General features: G+C 38.4%; 2 protein-coding genes across 2 annotated transcripts in view; one reads left to right on the top strand and one right to left on the bottom strand.

The window, feature by feature from the left end:
* Positions 1 to 6,070, top strand: part of ILDR1 (immunoglobulin like domain containing receptor 1) — a 272,897-nt gene extending 266,827 nt beyond the window's left edge. Inside the window, exons 11-12 of the transcript XR_014077321.1 lie at positions 3,777 to 4,028; positions 5,936 to 6,070. The gene's annotated coding sequence lies outside the window, so the exon portion shown is untranslated. The remainder of the gene's footprint in view (positions 1 to 3,776; positions 4,029 to 5,935) is intronic.
* The window catches only part of LOC145538909 (solute carrier family 15 member 2-like), a 31,637-nt gene that overhangs the window by 2,925 nt on the left and 7,521 nt on the right, over positions 1 to 21,191 (bottom strand). Inside the window, 16 exon segments of the mRNA XM_081571818.1 lie at positions 1,474 to 1,570; positions 2,238 to 2,348; positions 3,898 to 3,944; positions 4,096 to 4,260; positions 5,209 to 5,343; positions 5,916 to 5,997; positions 7,513 to 7,622; positions 8,318 to 8,350; positions 9,811 to 9,855; positions 9,948 to 10,004; positions 10,006 to 10,041; positions 10,214 to 10,300; positions 10,708 to 10,790; positions 19,614 to 19,655; positions 19,658 to 19,690; positions 19,966 to 20,056. Coding sequence (XP_081427944.1) covers positions 1,474 to 1,570; positions 2,238 to 2,348; positions 3,898 to 3,944; positions 4,096 to 4,260; positions 5,209 to 5,343; positions 5,916 to 5,997; positions 7,513 to 7,622; positions 8,318 to 8,350; positions 9,811 to 9,855; positions 9,948 to 10,004; positions 10,006 to 10,041; positions 10,214 to 10,300; positions 10,708 to 10,790; positions 19,614 to 19,655; positions 19,658 to 19,690; positions 19,966 to 20,056 — 1,254 coding nt within the window.

Here is a 21,191-nt window from a genome sequence, read left to right on the forward strand (position 1 = left end):
GAAACAGGGGTCTAGAGTTCTCAAGGAGGAGAAAAGGACAACCATTTTTTTTCTTTAAGCCCAGAGCTGATGATTGCACTACAAAACAACTCATGTTGCTCAAGGATATGTTTTTGTTTAAATTCTGTAACAACAATGTATCCTGCTTGAGGACCTGTTTCTCCTTCTTGAGAACCTTCTGACTAATCCTGTCATCTTAAAATATATATTATGGGAGTGGGTCGGGTAAGATCTTTCTATTGTTAGTTCTAATCCCATTATCTTAAAATGTAAGTTGCAGAAGTGGGTCTGGTAAGCCCTTTACAACCTTGAGACATTCTTTTGATTTACTGTAATAACCAACTGAAGTGAAAGAGAGTGAAAAAGTTGGCTTAAAGCTCAACATTCACTCTGGGCTGATTCATGTCAATGTATGGCAAAACCCACTACAATATTGTAAAGTAATTAGCCCCCAACTAAAATAAATAAATTTATTTAAAAAAAAAAAAGCTCAACATTCAGAAAACTAAGATCATGGCAACTGGTCCCATCACTTCATGGGAAATAGTTGGGGAAACAGTGGAAACAGTATCAGACTTTATTTTGGGGGGCTCCAAAATCACTGCAGATGGTGATTGCAGCCATGAAATTAAAAGATGCTTACTCCTTGGAAGGAAAGTTATGACCAACCTAGACAGCATATTTAAAAGCATGGATGTGAGAGTTGGACGGTGAAGAAAGCTGAGCGCCGAAGAATTGATGCTTTTGAACTGTGGTGTTGGAGAAGACTCTTGAGAGTCCCTTGGACTGCAAGAAGATCCGACCAGTCCATCCTAAAGGAGATCAGTCCTGGGTGTTCATTGGAAGGACTGATGTTGAAACTGAAACTCCAATACTTTGGCCACCTCATGCGAAGAGTTGACTCATTGGAAAAGATCCTAATGCTGGGAAGGATTGGGGGCAGGAGGAGAAAGGAACGACAGAGGATGAGATGGCTGGATGGCATCACCAACTCGATGGACATGGGTTTCAGTAAACTCTGGGAGTTGGTGATGGACAGGGAGGCCTGGCGTGCTGCGATTCATGGGTCACAAAGAGTCGGACACGACTAAGCAACTGAACTGAACTGAATAACCAATTGAAAAAATACATAGCTTCCTTGCTAAGACTAGCAAGGGGGGCACTCTTCATCCCCCTTCTGATGTCTATGTCAGAAGCTTTCTCTGTCCCTTTTTCACTTTAATAAAACTCTGCTACATTGAAGCTCTTGAGAGATCAAGCCTGGTCCCTGGTCCTGAAGCTAAATCATCTTCTTCAGAGATCACGAATCTGACATTGTTCACCATAAGCCATCATAAGTATGTGATGCTGTCTTTCCATAGGGTAAGATACAGATAGATATAGATTATATATAAATTTAGATATGGTATAGTTATATAGATATAGATACAGATAAATGGAAGAATAGAGTGGGAATGGTCATGAGCTACTTACGTTTGTAATAACAAACACATAAGCTGCACCAAAGTCTAGTAGACCCAAATTCAGTGAAAAATCCTCATTTTTTGTTCTACAATGCACCACAGGATATCTGGAACAGGACAAATTTAGATTAGAAGAAACATTACGGTTTAGAAAAGCACTTCCATTTCTGGTGGAAGGAGTGATTTTGTCTATTGATGGTGAATTAAGCAGCAAAGCTACCCTTTCTCTTTGAGAAGAGGAGTCTCAGAGTGAATTATTTTCATACCAAGTTCTTTTCTACGCCTGATCTGAGATTTCATTGCCTGTTCATTATTTTTTTTTTTAACCTTAAACCTGAATCCAAAATGCACAAATTGCCTTCTATTGTGAACTTCAGACTCTAAGTCTTCTCATCTAAGTCTTATGAATTTTTCTCTTCTGAGTATTATGAACTAATGGAACAGCTTAAAACAGTGAATCTGAATAAGCTCGAAGTAACAAGGTATTCATAGGAGTTACCAAAGGGTAGGAGTGGGAGCCAATGATAAACTGGCAAACCTCCAGGAGATGGTCTTGTTAAGTATTCAGTATGCCTTCACAGCAAGCATGGTTTCAATATATCTGTGCAGAAAAACAACAGACTGAGGAAAGGAGGCAAAGGCTGAAACAGAGCAGGAGTATGTGTATATGTACAATTAGCTGAGATATACCTAATCTGTCCACCTATATGCAAAGAAAGTATTTAAAAATCAGTTGTTAGTAAAAGTAAAATGTTCACAGGGTAGTGCTCTTACTCTCCTCTTGGCACAGTTCTGTAAGCAGACACACCATAGTCTTCATCAACAATGAGGGATGCGTCTGTACCCAGGGAGACATTGACCTCTTCATGCAGAGTGTTAACAAACCTAAGGATAGAGACATTGTTAGAGATCAGACAAAATCTCCCCCCCGATAAATGGGCAGGGGCCTTTTCTGTTTTGTTTATTGCTGTATGCCTAGTGCCTAGAACAGAGGCTGGCACATAAAACGTACATGATATATACTGTTAACTGAATGAATAAATGAACTCGCACATAAGTAATTAGTAGTCTTAGCTGTCCCTATCTTTTTCTTTCCTTGGGTGTTAGCTTTTAGTCTGCTACACTCTCACCTGATCTTGGTTAGGATGACACTATTGTGATCACTCACGGCAGTCTGAATCTCCTCAACTCACCACTGGTGCAACCAATTTCTTTCCCTTTTCTAATGATGGAATTTATCAATTGAGACTCCATAAGAAAAATAATTATGTATATATAAATACATACTAGTATTTATATAAAACTGATACTTCATCCTCTTATAAATGAAGTCTGATTTGCTTTATGCAAAACTCAGACTCCAGCTCACAGCAGGTTGAGCTTTCACTGTTTTGAGTCTTCAGACAAACTTGAACTCTTCCAGGACCATTTTTCTAGTCTTTTGAACCTAAGCCCCTAAACTGGTCCCTCAGTTTGGGTTTTCAGTAGCATTTGTGTTAGTCCCTATCCCATGGGATTAGAAAGGCTGTTCCCTCTAAAACCCCTGATGTTGATCCCTGGGCTTTCAATCATCCTGCACTAACCTAGAAATTGCTTCCTTTCATCCCTCCTGGAGGTTCCCATTGCTCTTTGACCCAGGGAAGTCCTGGCCTCACTGTTGTATGACTTATTTGGATCTGTTTACTTTTTCTGAAGCATATGTAAAAGCAGATTAATATGACTGTTTCAGCCTTCAGTGACATTCAACTTTTCCTTAAAAGTTCTCCTCTAAAATGCTGTTCTCTACAGCAACCATCTAATCTTAATGGCCATAGACACATGCATCTATACCATGTCAGATTCCTGCCCCAGTGACCACATGACCTCTTCAGGGCTCCATCTCTGTAATTGTCCCATGGTGCCTAACAAGACCTTCAGTTTTATCTAGATTCAAAACCAAGTCATTTGAATTCAAGTATGACACCTTTACTAAACCATGATGCTTATTTATGTTTATTTTAAACTTTACTTTAAAAACACAGTAACTATAAAAGATGTTCAAATACCAGTAATGAAGGGAGGATTATTTGCTTACTTCTAAATTTCTCTCTGGTGATCACAGAGAGAAAAGTACTCAATTATTTTCTTAAGAGCAAGATAAGTGGATAACATGCAGCATAAACAATTTATGTGGCAGAGCACAGAGGCCATTCGTAGATATAGGGTCATCTTTGAGTACCACATGAGAAAGCAAGCCAAAAGACTTGGTTTTGAATCTATGCCTCTCATTTCCCTGGGAAATGTGTTCTGATACCAATGCTCTTGATATTTTAGGAGAGAGCATCCTAGTACAAGACAAGCAGAATGTGAAGTTTCTTCATGTGAAGCCCCACAACTCAGAAGAGACTCCAGATTCAAGAGAACAGAGAGGCCTGGGTCTCCTTGACATCCAAACCTCATGGCGATCATCCCATTGGTTGTTTTGTTTACTTCATCCTTCACCTACAATAGAGGGAAGTAAAAATCAGTTACAGGGGACTACAGGGAACTGATAACCATAAAATTTGATCATCAGATATATCCTTGGTAAGATATTGATGAATCAGTCTTCATACTCTAAGATAATTAGAAACTAGGCCATCCTTCAACTTACCATCATGCTAGAAATACTTCCCCAATCTTCTCGAATGATCAGAGTATACCATATTTTCTCCTCCACAGAATGCTCAGTGTAGACAGACACATTGTGATATTTCAGTTGAAAGTGGAAATTCTGGCTTTTTGTCTTTAGGTGGAGTTTGGAATAGTGTGGTATATTCTGCAGAATAAAGAGCCTGTCACATTCACCTTCTTCCCCACCTTGAACACTGCAGTCTCATAGTACCCCAGGGCAGGTGACCTCATCAGATACTTTCAGCATTACCCTTTAACCTCATAATTCTATTTCTAGGAATATACTATAGGAGTAATTAGAGGCATGAATGAAGATTTATGAGTAAGGATATTCATTATAGAAATATGTGTAATAATAAAAGATTAAATGCCTATTAAGGAAATATTTTACTAAACCATGGTATATCTATAGAATGGAATATTATGTATCCATTCAACTCACATTCTCAAAGTTTATCTAAGGACATGGGAAAATCCTTTTTGATGACAATCATGCTAAGGAAAAAATCAAGGTCAATATAGCATATAGTGTTTCAAGACTTTTTAAAAAGTAGTTTGTTTACTAATTTATAAAAAAATGCTAAAGCTAACTATGATTATCTCTGTGTGATGGATTTATAGGTGATTTTTCGATCTTTTGACACAGTCCCCAATTTTCAACAGTAAATGTATATTACTTTTATTATTTAAAAATATTTTTAAATGACTATTTCAGAATATGTATAGTATAGCAGTGAAAATATGTAAGCCAAACTCTTCAACAGGTGTGTGTTAGGAGGCAGTTTGAAATAATAATACAAATTACAACCTATTGAGAGCTTACAATGTTCCAGACACTATGCTAAACACTTTACATATAATATTTATCCTTACAACAGTTTATGACATAAAAAGTATTGCCATTTTACAGATGCTAAAATTGGGACTTATAGATAAAATAACTTCTTCAGGGTCCTACAGTTAAGGAGTGGCAGAACCAGGAATTGGACTGGGGCACTTTGACTTCATAGGTGCATGCTGTAAGCCACTGTATATGCTGCTGCTTTGGCACATAATCTGAATGTGTTTCTAATTCACTCAAGTCCATAGTCACCTGAAAGGATTTGATGGACTCTGACAACAGAGTATTATTTTCATCACCCAGCACTGTTACTTTGACCTCATCATCTGCCAGATTCAAGACTTGTAGGAAAATCTCTTGAGAATCTGGCTGGCATGTCACCATTTCCTTAGGAGAGAGAACATGTGTTAGAATTACTAGAAAGTAACCCTTCAAATACAGTGAGAACACATACTTCAGTCCTATTTCGATAGCCAAGTTCATCTAGTCAAGAGGATACAGTTTTCTATCTCCAAAGAGCATTTGGCTCTGAAGGCTCTGAAGGCAGTTTAAAGGAGGAAATTCTAGCTCAGTGTAGCAAGCACTGATGCCAGGTAACAAACTCCATGCTTTTTGACTCAATTGTGGCCCCATACATCACTCCCCAATAGTGGCTATTCAATTTGCCAAAAGATATTTGAATGTCTGATAAGGTATGAAAGAAATGGTTCTATATCTTGTATGCTGGTGTTTGGAAACTCCTAGACAATGTATTCTGCATCATTCTGGTGGGAGGTGGGCTTCATTTTGCACTGCTGCTCTATCTCTATATCTACTCATTTACCACAAACTCTTACTATGCACCTTTTTAAAAATAGCTACTGTGGTAGGGCCCAGTGAATCAAGATTGAACAAGCCAGAGAAATGAACAAAACAGATTTCATCCTGCCCTCATGGAGCTAAAGATTTACTGTACTCACATTAATTTTTATCTCTACAGCCGCAGCAACTGCAAAGCCCAGGCATGCTAATATCATACCGACAGCCATTTTCCTAAGTGATCTGAAGAGGAAACCGAGAGGCAGTCACACCTAAACTGTAGACTTTAAAGAATAAAATCTAAACTTCCTAAGCTTACTTAATTTGTTCTCAATTACTTTCAAAGTATTTCCTCATACTCCCCTTCATATATCCTCCTTTCTACCTTTACTTGAGTCACACTGAACTGTTCTTTGTAACACACCAATTTTTCCCTCTTTGCTTATGATTGTTTTTCTATCTACTATGTCATAATTACAAAAATAATAGTAATATAACCAGATTCATTGAACATTTGCCATATACCTGTCACTTTATATTATTACCTTCTTTTCCTCTTCTTCAGAAGACTTTCTTGACCCTGGCCACTCTCTTCCATCTCTGCATTTCCCTGGCACTTGGCTTCCATTCTTAGAGCACTTCACATAACTCATCATTTTCAATAATTAACCTTGCATATTTTATAGCTCCCTTACTAAAAAGTAAATTCATAAGGAGCAACATTTGTGCTTCTACATTTCTGTAACACTTGGTACTGAACTCAATAAACTGCCTAATGAATGAGTAAATGACAAAAGGTCATTTGAATATGGTGAAGTGAAGTCGCTCAGTCATGTCTGACTCTTTGCAACCCTGTGGACTATAATCAGGCTCCTCCGTCCATGGGATTCTCCAGGCAAGAATACTGGAGTGGGTTGCCATTTCCTTCTCCAGGGGATCTTCCCAACCCAGGGATCGAACCTAGGATTGAACCCCGGTCTCCCGCATTGGAGGCAGATGTTTTAACCTCTGAGCTACAGTAGCTATCAAAAGGAAATTGCTATTAAATCAGAAAATATAGAAGACTTAAGATCCTCCTCTGTCAAACTTTCTAAAGAATAACACTTCTATTTAGAATAGGGGGAAAGCAGTAATTAGGGACAATTCTGTCCTCTTCTGAGGTCCCTCATCTGTTTCATACAGACAGTAGGATATTTAAGGGGATTAGTTTTCATCAAAGGCTTTGGACTTCTTTGAAGAGGCAACTTTCAAGAACAAACCAACAAGCTGGTTTAGGAGCCTAATCTCACATATTTTTGACTTTTCATAAAGTAGAGCCCTAATTCTTCAGCATCATGTATATAAGTCAGCAGTAATGGCTTCGACTATCTGTGACAAGAATTAATTAGATCTAATTCCTGTTCTCCAGTATTGTTGTGCTTAGTCACTCAGTCACGTCCAACTCTTTGCAACCCCATGGACTGTAGCCTGCCATGGGATTTTTCAGGCAAGAACTACTGGTGTGAGATGCCATTTCCTTCTCCAGGGGATCTTCTTGACCCAGGAATCGAACCCACAGCTCCTGTATCTCCTGCATGCAGGCAAACTCTTTACCCACTGAGCCATCAGGGAAGCCCTGTTCTCTGGTATTAATAGGCATTTAATCTATCATGGATAAACAGAAGCAAAAAAATGATAAATCAAAACAAATCATCACTAAGCAGAAAAGATACTGATTCTTTCTCAAACTGGACAAATATTGAGTCAGGCTGGAGCAACAAAGGCATAGTGAGCACTTATGTGAAATTAATGCCACATTTGGAGACCAGATGATAAATGACAAGGTCAAACAGTGGGATGAAAATAACAATCATAAAGGGATTTAGCACCTGTAATACCATGGTAAAAAGATTAGTTCCAAGTGTTTTTCTATTATAAGTGTGAGCATGTGCCTCATCCTCATGTATGCACACTCTCTCACATCCAAATACACTTTCATCAGCAACGTACAGAATGACTCCACATCTTTCAGTCCCTTTACACCCAAGACTCTATTTCCTCTGCATAGCACATTAGCCTCCAAATATCCTAAGGAACCAGTTTCACTCTAAACCTGTTTTTCTATCAATCGATTAAGAGCTCTTCTCTCCCATTTCATTTATCTCCTCCAGTTCCACAGCCAAGGGGAAAATGTCATAGTCAGGAGAAAGGAATGAAAGAAAGAAGAATTGGGGATTGTTGAAGAAGTAGTTAAAAAATACCTAGGAGTAATCCACAAGCAGAGGCTCTGAATTTGTTGCTCACACAACTAAGTTGTACACTTTCTTTGACAATATTTCCATGATACTTGACATAGAAATAAATCCAGTGTTTACACTTTCCTTGTGAGCTCAAAACTCAGTCTCCCTGGAGTTGAGTAGGAGCTACTTACTAACAGAGAATGTAAAAGAGAAGTGTGGGGCTTAAGAATATTTTCATCCCTATGTCTAGCCCTCCTCAGCATACAAGGAAAAATACATCAAGTTATGGTTGGTAATCGAGTTATAGATGAGGGAAGAAATAAGTACCTAGATAAGTCTCTTACCTGCATCTGGTCAGGCTGAAGCATGAAAAAGCCCTGAAACATGATAATAAATCACATTAAGATAATGGCCTAAAGACAAACAAAATCTAATCAACAAAATCAACAATATTGATAATTAGCAGGTGAGAAGCATAATGTAATATCCATCAGGTCTTTTGTTCAGGACCATTATTATCCTTGTAAGGGTATGTGGGGGAATAGGCTAGAGATGGCTTTAGGCTATGGCTTCTGAAGGCAGATGGGCATAAGGGAGAATCTTATTTTCTGTGAGCTATGCTTTATTTAACTTGAAAGAGACTAGAGTCAGTGTGTTTTTATTAATCCCAGTAACTGCAGTCGTAGGCGGTAATAATGTGAAAGACAAAAAGGTATGATGGTTAGGGTGAAGTCTCCCATCGACACAGTGTTTCTAAAGTTGTTCTCCAGGGAGTCAAAAAAGACAACCAGGTAAGTCCTGGACAGTCAGAGGAAGGGAAAAGGTGAAATTATATTAGGAAAGCTTCAAACAGACTGGCTGATAAAACCCAGGCATCATTCCTCTCTGCCCTCTTCACAACTGAGATGGCAGGAGAACATACAATAATCTAGCCAGTGGGAACAAATGAGGGAAGAGTTTGTCAAAGAATGGAAATTAGAAAAATAAAAAATTATGTTTAAAAATTTTTCATTATTTCTGTATCTATGTACAAAATACCTGCCTCTGGATCCTCTGTTGTGAGCCCTGCCTGAGATGGGTCAATTGTGTTCTGTTCTTATTGTTCAGTTGCTAAGTAGTGTCCAACTCTGCCACCTAATGGACAGCAGCATGCCAGGCTCCTCTGACCTCTATCTCCCAGAGTTTGCTCAAATTCATGTCTATTGGGTTGGTGATGCTATCTAACCATTTCATCCTCTGCACCATTCTCTTCTCCTTTTGCCTTCAAACTTTCCCAGCATTGGGGTCTTTTCCAAGAAGTTGGCTCTTTGTATCAAATAGGCAAAGTATTGGAGCTACAGTTTCAGCAACAGTCCTTCCAACGAATATTCAGGGTTGATTTCCTTTAAGAATTGACTGGTTTGATCTCCTTGCAGTCCAAGGGCCTCTCAAGAGTCTTCTCCAGCACCACAATTCAAAAGCATCAATTCTTTGTCATTCAGCCTTCTTTATTGTCCAACTAGTTGTGTTGTAGCAGCAATCAAACCTGCTGTGCCCTGGTCAGGCTTAGATAAAAGAAAATATCCATGCCCAGCCTTTATCACTTCATTTGCTATCCTTTCAATGCTTCCTATACACACTGAAAACTTTCCATCCTTACATTTTTGATTTCTAAAGATAAGATTCTGTCTTTTATTTCCAGACTCTCTTTACTTTGTCTACCTACTCAGTATCTTCATGCTAAAGGCATCTCTTTTATTAATTTTATGTCACTTTTCAGGCAAAAACATAAAGAAATTTTTCCTTAGCGTGGATTAAAATGAAAATGATAGACTTTGGAAAAATCTCTTATACTCACCAAATTCCCATTCATCCTGGTGGCTTGCAAGGTCCATCGTGAGCCCTATGGCAAACAGACGCTATTAGAGAAAATCCCTTTCCTGTGAGAGGGAAGGGGCTGGAAGAAGAGGTAGTTTTCAAAAGAACTATTCTTACCTGCTGATCCAAAAGTGCCCAGAACATGGGCAATGGGATATAAAGGAACAGTACCCTCCCTGGTCAGTGCCTTCACATCCATAATGAGCTGCTTCTGCAAAGAGGAGAAAGAAGGAATAGGCTGAATTGGCAGTTAAAGATTTCTTGCTTGGAGTAGAAATGGCCCAGAACAGTAAGAGAAGAGGTCAAATACAGCAGAAGGGAATCAGTTTGGTTATTAGGAAAAATTCTATGGAGGTATCAAATGTTTCTGCAGTTCAACTTACTGGGTATTTCTCAGCTGCCCAGTCCAGCCAGTGCTCTCGCTTGGGATTGTCCCCACAATGGTTCTTGAAACGGCTGGAAATGGCAAACTAGGGCAGAGCATAGATATCAGAAGAGAGGAAAAAAACAAACAACCCATCCCCTGCCTTTTCCATTTCACTGTATCTTCCCTTAGACACACATACTCTTGAGTGACTTAATCTAACCTTTTGATTTCATCACACATTAAATTTCAGAATATCTGAAATACAATTTCAACATATATAACTACATTTCAGAAAACTTTTGCCATTTTTTTAAAATGATTATATTCTTTTTAGCTTAAAGGTTAAATAGAGGTATCGAGTGAAGTTTGATCAATCCCACTTTCTAAAAGTCACAGAAGCAATGCAAAGGTCATTGAGAAAATTGTATACCCATGTTTGAAGGCCTATGGGCTCAGAACAGCATTTCTTTTCTTGTATTGAAAAAGGTAGCAAACAATTCATGAACTTACCCAGATACATTTGACCACTTGATTCAGTATGTTTCCTTCAGGAGGTGGTTTTCTGTATAGTTTACTTCCCATTGCAAACACAACTGCAGTAGATAAACAAAGTTCTTAGCTTCTCATTTAGCACATTTAGTTGTCAACACTAAGGACACACTGCTGAAATGTAGGAATGATTGACACATCTCATAAAGGGTGGAGACTGACTGATGCTCCCTGACTTTGGAGTCATAGAAACTATGGGAGCAAGAGAAAAATAAAATGGTCAATGTGTAGACTTTCCTGTAATCACAGAAATGAAAGTCACCTCTGAACTCACACTATTCTTCTCCATCTCTACATCTGATACACTACCAACTTTCACCGACCCTCTCTTTTGAGTGTATTTCCTGCCTGCCCCTCTTCTGCATAACCAGGACTATGACTCATTTTGAACCTCACAACGTCTATCCTGCATTTTCAAAATGGCCACCAACTAGTTTCTCAATCCCTGTTTGCTTCGCTTTCTTCTAATCTGCCGCCAAATTAAAATGTTGTTTCCAAGACCTATCTAATAAGCCCAAACTCCTGATATGGAAGGCCTTCCCAAATTCATTATTATCCTGATGGTTATTATTATCATTAACAATCTCTTGAAGGTTTATTATTATAGGTAAAGTGTTAAGCATTTTACATAATAGTACTGATTTAACCTGACAAGGATTTTACACATGAAGAAATCCAAGATTAAAGAAGTCAAGCGATTTCTACAAAATTTCACAACTGTGAAATGCCAGAAACTGCATTTTTGCCCTTAGGCCTGTTGCCTGAAAAATTTATACTCTTAACCAACATAAAGCAGGTCAGTCATTCATTCTTGCATCACATACTTTGCTGGACACTTTGTTGTTGTTTAGTCAGTCAGTCATTCATGTCTGACTCATTTGTGACTCCATGGACTGTAGCCCACCAGGCTCCTCCGCCCAAGATTTCTCAGGCAAGAATACTGGAGTGGGTTGCCACTTCCTCCTCCAGGGGATGTTTCCGACCCAGGGATCCAACCTGTATCTCCTACGTTATAGGTGGATTCTTTACCACTGAACCACTGGGTAAGCCCTTTGCTGGATACTACAGAGAATAAAGATATAAAAAGACGTGACCCTGTCTGCAATGGAGCTCCTCTCAACTTACCACTTCCCGCTTTTCCCTCATTACTCTCCATTTGGTACTCTGTCCTCTAACCACTGTTCATCATTCCTATGAACAATTCTGTTTTATTTCTGCTCTTGAGTTCATTCTCTTTCCTTTAACCCTCACATTTAATCACATCTCCAAAGCTATCTATAGATGAATTTAATTTTCCTAATTTCTCCTTTATTTTCCAAATTGCCAAAATGAGAAATTACTTTTACAATTATAAAAAAATAATTTTGTTCATGTTTATCAACTTTAAGTAAAATCTGTGGGAAACCTCCACCATGGTAGCATCTCCGATGTACTTTCCTCCTGAATGGATTTCTCAGCTCCAGCAAGATGCCTCTCTAGCAGCTACTCTACCAAAGATGCCTTCCTCAGTGACCAGTAGCAATTTCCAGGATCCTTACATCTAGAAGGCCTGAATCACTTTACTTTTCTCTATCTCAACTTTTTAATTTCTCCAGTCGTCTCAGTCAGATTCACTCTACCACTTTTACTTTATTCATCCTCTCAGTTTCACCAAACTTCCCCAAATAGTATGCTTTACCTACCACAGTCTTCTTATTGTTGATAGAAAAAATAGTTCATAGAAAGAATTCTAATCCTGTGAGACATGCAGGCAGATAAAGAGATATCTAGACAGCGGAAGTTTATGGACAGGAAGTAGACTGCTCTTGAAACTAAGAATGATCCTAAAAAGGGGCTGAAATTCTCAGGAATTCTGGTCTAAAAAGTGACAATGGAGTGATAAAAAGAAGACCTTGACAAGGTCACACTTAAATTTCAAGACCACTTAACTAAAGAAGGTGAATAGGGACCTTGACTTTCTTTACCATGTCCTCCCATGAGTGGACATTGTTGCCTCTTACTTTACAAACAAAATAGAAGGCTTCAAATGTAAACTCCCTCAGCTTCTTGCCACCACATCTATTAATTTCTGTATTCACATCTATTCCTTCCTCTCTCCAGTTAGGTGAGGGTGATGTTCCTCCTCCTGTATAAAGGTAATTGTGCCATGTGTGCTTTCATACTGGTTATACTGTCTTATCTTACATCTTCAACATCTTTCTTCACTGGAGTGTTTCTAATAATATTCAAGCATTCTCAATATCCTCTCCTGACTTCATGTCACTTTCAGTTGTAAATACTTACTATCTTCCCTTTCATCCCTCTATTCGCTTCCCAATCTGCTCTAATTAGTCTTGAATCTCCACCAATCTACCATAACTGATATCAAATCAATGACCTTTGTGTCCCTATATTTAATAGACATTAAAGCTGGGAAAGCATTATCTTGCTTTCCCAGTCAGTAACATTTGTTACTCTGAATGATTCCCTTCTTGAAATCTTCTTGTTATCCAAGGTAAAACTACTATCATTTTGGCCAGTTTCTTTCAATCTTATTTATGGGTTTTTCCTCTTTGCCTGTCTTTTATTTTTTTTTTTTAACCCTTTACCTAATTCAAACACAAAATTTCACTCAACACATTTTTGTTGTAAAGGAAATACAACAGCTTATAAGTAAAGGCTGTCTTGTATAAAGGTATGCTTAATACTGAATAATCTCATTTAATATGAATAATATAAACATATCAAAGACGTGACAACCTATATACTGGAGAAAATAATCAATATTAAATTTTCATTAAGACTCATTCCCATACAAATTTGAAACATTATTCTAAAGATTTATGTCACAGAGATTGTCCCCTAGAGATCTGATTCTGGCATGACTGAAATCACAGTGGTTCTTAAAATAATAGGTTCTGTTTTCTGCCTCTCCATTTGCAGTTTTTTCCCTACCTAGACAGCCCTTCCCCAACTTTTCTTCAGTGAATCTTAATTTGAATAGTTACTCATACCTTTGTTGCACCTCCTGTTAGATATGTTTATTTCTGCATTTATCAAGTGAAGAAAACTTAATTGTTCACTTTTCTGTATCTTTACCAGGACAACAAAATTTCTTGTGAAACAATTACTATGACTTGTTTATCTCTAATGCATAGTGCCTAGCTCATCTGCTTGTCTTTTAAATACCTGGGTTCCTCAGGGTTCTATCCTTGCTCTCTGTCTATCCTATTCTTATTATCTCTTAGTTATTCCATTTATTTTCATGCTTAACTGATATCCATATACTAATAGTCCCAACTCTTTATAGCCTAAAAATTTCTCCTGAATTTTAAAAGTGCATTTTCAAATAAATGTTTGATACTCCTAATTAGATGGTCTAAGGACATCTAGAATGGAACATGCCCCAAATTAAATTCATTAGTATTGCCCCCAAACCTCTTCTCCCTTATTTACTCAAATCAGAACCCTACATTCAATCTTGACTTATCGTCTCCCTTTGTTTCACACATGTAACATATCAAGTTTGTCAATTGTGTCAGGGCTGAGGAAGGTGAGTTAAGGGAGCCACTCACCTTCAGTAAAAATTTAAGGAAGTACCAAAAATTCAGTAATCAAGACAGGGTATCCTTGTCTCACCCTTAACCCATTCTTTCTCCACATTACAGTCAGAGATACCACTGAAAAAATAAACATCTAACAATCATTCCTCTATTAAAAATCCTTTTGAAGCTCTCTACTATTCTCTTGATAAACTTCTAATTCCTTAATAAGTTAAAAGACTTTCATTATCTGGTTTCTGTCAGTTTTTCCTCTTTATCTTTCTCATGTATGCTCTAGGCGATTTGAATTCCTTCAAGGTCTTCAAATATATCATACTATTTTTCAACCCATTGTCTTATAGATACCATGTCCTATTTCTGTTTCACTTGCAATCTCTTCAGTGATTCAGTTCAGTTCAGTTCAGTTGGTCAGTCGTGTCTGACTCTTTGCGACCGCATGGACTGCAGCATGCCAGGCCTCCCTGTCCATCACCAACTCCCAGAGTTTACCCAAACTCATGTCCATTGAGTTGGTGATGCCATACAACCATCTCATTCTCTGTCATCCCCTTTTCCTCTCACCTTCAATCTTTCCCAGCATCGGGGTCTTTTCCAATGAGTCAGTTCTTCGCATCAGGTGGCCAAAGTATTGCAGTTTCAGTTTCAGCATCAGTCCTTCCAATGAATATTCAGGACTGATTTCCTTTAGGATGGACTGGCTGGATATCCTTGCTGTCCAAGGGACTATCAAAAGTCTTCTCCAACACCACAATTCAAAAGCATCAATTCTTCAGTGCTCAGCTTTCTTTATAGTCCAACTCTAACATCCATACATGACTACTGGAAACACCATAGCCTTGACTAGATGGACCTTTGTTGGCAAAGTAATGTCTCTGCTTTTTAATATGCTGTCTAGGTTGGTCATAACTTTTCTTCCAAGGAGTAAGCGTCTTTTTATTTTATGGCTGCAGTCACCATCTGCAGTGATTCTGGAGCCCCCCAAAATAAAGTCTGCCACTGTTTCCACTGTTTCCCCATCTATTTCCCATGAAGTGATGGGACTGGATGCCATGATCCTAGTTTTCTGAATGTTGAGCTCTAAGTCAACTTTTTCACTCTCCTCTTTCACTTACATCAAGAAGCTCTTTAGTTCTTCACTTTCTGCCATAAGGGTGGTGTCATCTGCATATCTGAGGTTATTAATGTTTCTCCTGGAAATCCTGATTATAGCTTGTGCTTCATCCAGCCCATCATTTCTCATGAGGTACTCTGCATATAAGTTTAATAAGCAGGATGACAATTTATAGCCTTGATGTACTCCTTTCCCTATTTGGAACCAGTCTGTTGTTTCATGTCCAGTTCTAACTGTTGCTTCCTGATCTGCATACAGATTTCTCAAGAGGCAGGTCAGGTGGTCTGGTATTCCCTTCTCTTTTGGAATTTTCAGTTTATTGTGATCCACACAGTCAAAGGCTTTAGCATAGTCAATAAAGCAGAAATTGATGTTTTTCTGGAACTCTCTTACTTTTTTGATGATCCAGCGGATGTTGGCAATTTGATCTCTGGCTCCTCTGCCTTTTCTAAAACCAGCATGAACATCTGGAATTTCATGGTTCACATATTGTTGAAGCCTGGCTTGAAGAATTTTGAGCATTACTTTGCTAGCAGTAAGATGAGATGAGATGAGTGAGATGAGTGCAATTGTGCAGTAGTTTGGGCATTCTTTGGCATTGCCTTTCTTTGGGATTGGAATGAAAACTGACCTTTTCCAGTCCTGTGGCCACTGCTGAGTTTTCCAACTTGCTGGCATATTGAGTGCAGCACTTTCACAGCATCATCTTTTAAGATTTGAAAGAGCTCAACTGGAATTCCATTACCTCCACTAGCTTTGTTCGTAGTGATGCTTCCTAAGGCCCACTTGACTTCACATTCCAGAATGTCTGGCTCTAGGTGAGTGGTCACACCATCACCATTATCCGGGTCGTGAAGATCTTTTTTGTACAGTTTTTCTGTATATTCTTGCCACCTCTTCTTAATATCTTCTGCTTCTGTTAGGGTTATACCATTTCTGTCGTTTATTGACCCCATCTTTGCATGAAATGTTCCCTTGGTATCTTTAATTTTCTTGAAGAGATCTCTCGTCTTTCCCAGCCTATTGTTTCCTCTATTTCTTTGCACTGATCACTGAGGAAGGCTTTCTTATCTCTCCTTGCTATTCTTTGGAACTCTGCATTCAAATGGGTATATCTTTCCTTTTCTCCTTTGATTTTGGCTTCTCTTCTTTTCACAGCTATTGTAAGGCTTCCTGAGACAGCCATATTGCATTTTTGCATTTCTTTTCCGTGGGGATGGTGTTGCTCCCTGTCTCCTGTACAATATCACGAACCTCTGTGCATAGTTCATCAGGCACTCTGTCTATCAGATCTGGTTCCTTAAACATTTCTCCCTTCCACTGTATAATTGTTAGGGATTTGATTTAGGTCATACCTGAAAGGTCTAGTAGTTTTCCCTATTTCTTCAATTTAAGTCTGAATTTGGCAATAAGGAGTTCATGATGTGAGCCACAGTCAATTCCCAGTCTTGTTTTTGCTGACTGTATTGAGTTTCTTCATCTTTGGCTCAAAGAATATAATCAATCTGATTTCAGTGTTGACCATCTATCTGGTGATGGCCAGATTAATTATGATTAATTGCTGTTAATTCTTTAGGTCTTATCTTCCATTTCATTTCTTTAGGCCAAGCTTTTCTGAGCCTCAAAGCCTTAAGTACCCTCCTATTTATTCCTATAGCTTCCTCTGTATTTCCCCAGTTGTGACAGTGATCATACTATATTGAAAATTCCTGTTTACATGTCTGTTTCCCCTCTTCCTGCTAGATCACATAAATTCTTGGAAAGCATGAATGCTGTAGCTATCTAATTCACCAACGTGACCCCGATGACTAGAACAGAACCTAACACGTAAAGGCTCATTAAATAAATGTCTGTTGAATGAACTAATGAGTAAAAAAATCAAATGAATTAATTATAGTGAAAAGTCAGAGAATTGACTTTTTAATATCCAGAAAACTGAAATAGTTGACTTCAGCAGTAATGACAGCTAATACTTGTTTGAGTGAGTGAAGTCACTCAGTCGTGTCTAACTCTTTGCGACCCCATGGACTATATCCTGCCAGGCTCCTCCCTCCATGGGATTTTCCAGGCAAGGATACTGCAGTGGGCTGCCATTTCCTTCTCCAGGGGATCTTCCTCACCCAGGGACTGAACCCAGGTCTCCCACATTGCAAGCAGACTCCTTACCATCTGAGCCAACAAGTACTTGTTTAATATTTCATAATTTATAGAACATTTCCATTATAATATTTCTTTTGATCTTCATAATTACTCTGATATGTAAATAATATTATTGTGCAATGACCCAAAGAAAAGGGCCTAGTACTAATCAGAGGAAAACCAGAAAGATAATTTGACTTTGAAGAGAGAAGGAAACAGAGAATGTATTATCACAGGGCTCCTAGAATAATGCATACACTTCTTGGAATTTAAATTGCAATCTGAGTAATACTATTAGCCCCCTCCCTTGGTTGAAAATAATCAGATGGAACATTGAGCTTTTGGGCTCTTTATCCTCTATTGAGCTCTTTATGTGTTTGGACTGGATATCCTCCAGGGGGGATGTCACCCAAAGGCTCAGTGTGAGAACAAGTCTCCAGGTCAACGATTAGAAACAATCATGTCCAAGTTTCCCCTTAGACTCTGTAAACTAAGCAAAACACATATTCCTCTTCCTCTTCCATTGCTGGCTTCTTGGCGGTAAAGAGAATGAATGCCATTTGATCTACATAGCATCAGTTTCCCCCTACTTAGACAACTCCTATTTATTTATTTATTTTTAATTTGAGTATAATTGCTTTACAGTGTTGTGTTAGTTTCTGCTGTACAACAATGTGATGCAGCTATATGCATACATATATCCCCTCCTTCATGAGCCTCCCTCCCACCACTCCCACCCCTTTAAGTCATCCCAGAGGGCTGAGCTCTGCTGCCTATGCTATATAGCAGCTTCCCACTAGCTATCTATTTTACACACGGTAGTGTCTATATATATGTCAACGCTACTCTCTGAATTTGTCCCACCCTCTCCTTTCTCCTCTATGTCCACAAGTCCATTTTCTGTATCTGTGTCTCTATTCCTGCCCTGCAAAAAGGTTCATCAGTACCATTTTTTTCATAGATTCCATATATATGTTATATATATGCATTAATATACAACATTTGCTTTTCTCTTTCTGACTTACTATATGTTGTATGACACACTCTAGATTCATCCACATCAGTACAAATAATCCAGTTTCATTCCTTTTCATGGCTTAGTAATATTCCATTGTATATATGTATCATATCTTCTTTATCCATTCATCTGTCAATGACATTTAGGTTGCTTCATGTCCAGGCTATTGTAATGAACAATGGAATGTTGTTCCATGTTGCTTCATGTCCAGGCTGGAATGAACACTGGGGTACACGTGTCTTTTTGAATTGTGGTTTTCTCAGGGTATGTGCCTAGTAATGGGATTGCTGTGTCCTATGGTAGTTTAAGTTTTTCAGTGAACCTCCATACTGTTCCCCTTCATGGCTGTATCAGTTTCTATTCCCACCAACAGGGTGAAAGGGTTCCCTTTTTTCCACACCCCCTCCAGCATTTATTGTTTGTAGATTTTTTGTTGATGGCCATGTTGACTGGTTTCCCCTACTTATCTAACTACTCTTATTCTCTCTGCTCAAAAGGAAACTTCTTGGGAGCATTGCAGAGCAGGGCAGAAACAGCTAAATCTAAAAGCTTTAAAAGGTCCAAAGAGTTTAAAACATCTTCCAATTACTAGATAAATAGTTATCAGATAAAATAAGCTGGTTTGAGTGGAAGGATTATTTTCTTTGCTTCACTATATACTGCAGTATAGATCAGTACATCTTAACCATGACTACAATTAGAATCACCTAAATACTTAAAAATTTACAGATGCCAAGGCCATATCCTACAGAAATCCTCATTCAATTGGTCCTACATAGCATCCAAGGATCAGTCCTTTTTAAAGGTCTCTAGGAAACTTATTAGTTATGTAACCTTCAGTATTTTTTTTTTGAGATTTCTGACTTTATTCAGTTAATTTATCTACAATGTCTAGGTGAAACCCATAAAATAACATTTACCTAATATTGGCCATCATTAAAAATTCTAATACGTTAGTATGAGGACTGAAGGCAACGGTTTGTGCAAAGCGCTTACATCATGCTTTCCATGTGGAAGGCATCAGTGGTTATTAATTTCCTTGCCCCACTGCACTTACCAAGAGCTATCAGCATAAGCAGTCCTGGAACTCCAAAAGCCGTGCATAGCAGTCCTTCCCCAAACACTGCACATCTCCTATAGGAAAAAACAAAGCCAAATTATTCCTGAATCTTAAGTCTTTGACGTTCTATCCTATAAGCTCAGGTTTTTGAGGTCATAGACATAGCCATCCTCTTTCCTCCCATCACCTAATCTATAATCCTTCTTTTAGGACAGACAATTCAAGATTAAAAGAAATACACTCAGATTTTCAAGCCCTTATAAAAGAGGATGGACAGTTAGAAGCCTTGAACAGATTTCCGGCTGGCCAGAATAAAGCTTATACAGAGGCCTTCAGAAAAGATCCCAACCTCTTAGCATGGATGTGACAAATGTAGAAATCAAGCTTCCAGCATTGATGGAGAGGTAGAAGACTGAGAAGTATCTAGTCCGTTCCTCTGCCTGAAAAAACAAATAAATAAAAAGGACAAATCATCAGTTCAATGTGCCTACTCGGTCCATCCCCACCTCATGTTCAGACTAAGTGAGAGATACATACACTGATTCAGATACTGCCTCCATGGTTTGTGACTATCATATTAGATATTTTAACATATATTTTGCTGACCCCAGAAAAATATTTCTCTATCTTTCAAACACTAGTACAAGCAAGCATCTTTAATATTTTTTATCACTTTGGTTATCTTGTATGAAAGGGAGTGAAAGCGTTAGTCGCTCAGTTGTGTCTGACTCTTTGCGACTCCATGGACTACATATAGCCCACCAGGCTTCTCTGTCCATGGAATTCTCCAGGCAAGAACACTGGAGTGGATTGCCATTTCCTTCTCTAGTGGATCTTCTCAACCCAGGGATCAAACCCGGATCTCCCGCATTACAGGCAGATTCTTAGCCATCTGAGCCACCAGGGAAGTCCTATCTTGTATACTACATCTATGCATTGTGTTCTATATGTATTTATTCCAATATTAGTTTCCTTGTATTCAATGTGTTTCTTTTAGTAGGTTGAGAGTTCTTAGAGGCCAGAAATCGTATCTTACTATTTTCTGTAATTTCAACTAGCATTACTACTATAGCACCTGATTTATATTACAGACTCAGTTCAGTTCAGTTCAGTCACTCAGTCGTGTCCAACTCTTTGCGACCCCATGGACTGCAGCATGCCAGGCCTCCCTGTCCAACACCAACTCCCAGAGTTACAGACTCAGTAAATGTTTTTTAATGGAATTAAGTGAATGAATAACCGAGATGAAAATTAAATAGATTTTGTGGAATGTGTGGTAGGAATAGGACTAGAACATGGTTCTAGTAAACTGTTGAACAAACAGGATAATTTTCCTAATGATTATGGGAAGTCTGCCAGAGAGTAGAAAAGGAAGTCTGTGGGCTTGGAAGTGACTGGTGGAAACTTGAAGGTGGGTTTGTCCTATTTCTGGAATATCTTTGTGGAGTGCTTACAAAATTAAGTAACTTTCAAATAAAGTTGTTGACACTTCATTTATTATGCACTTCTGTGCTTCATTCTGACTTCCCATAATTTTTCCTGACACATCAGCACAATCTCCATTTTCTATATATG

The sequence above is a fragment of the Giraffa tippelskirchi genome, chromosome 2 (genome assembly GCF_054371585.1).
Source record: "Giraffa tippelskirchi isolate mGirTip1 chromosome 2, T2T-mGirTip1v1.2.pri, whole genome shotgun sequence".
Lineage (NCBI taxonomy): Eukaryota > Metazoa > Chordata > Mammalia > Artiodactyla > Giraffidae > Giraffa > Giraffa tippelskirchi.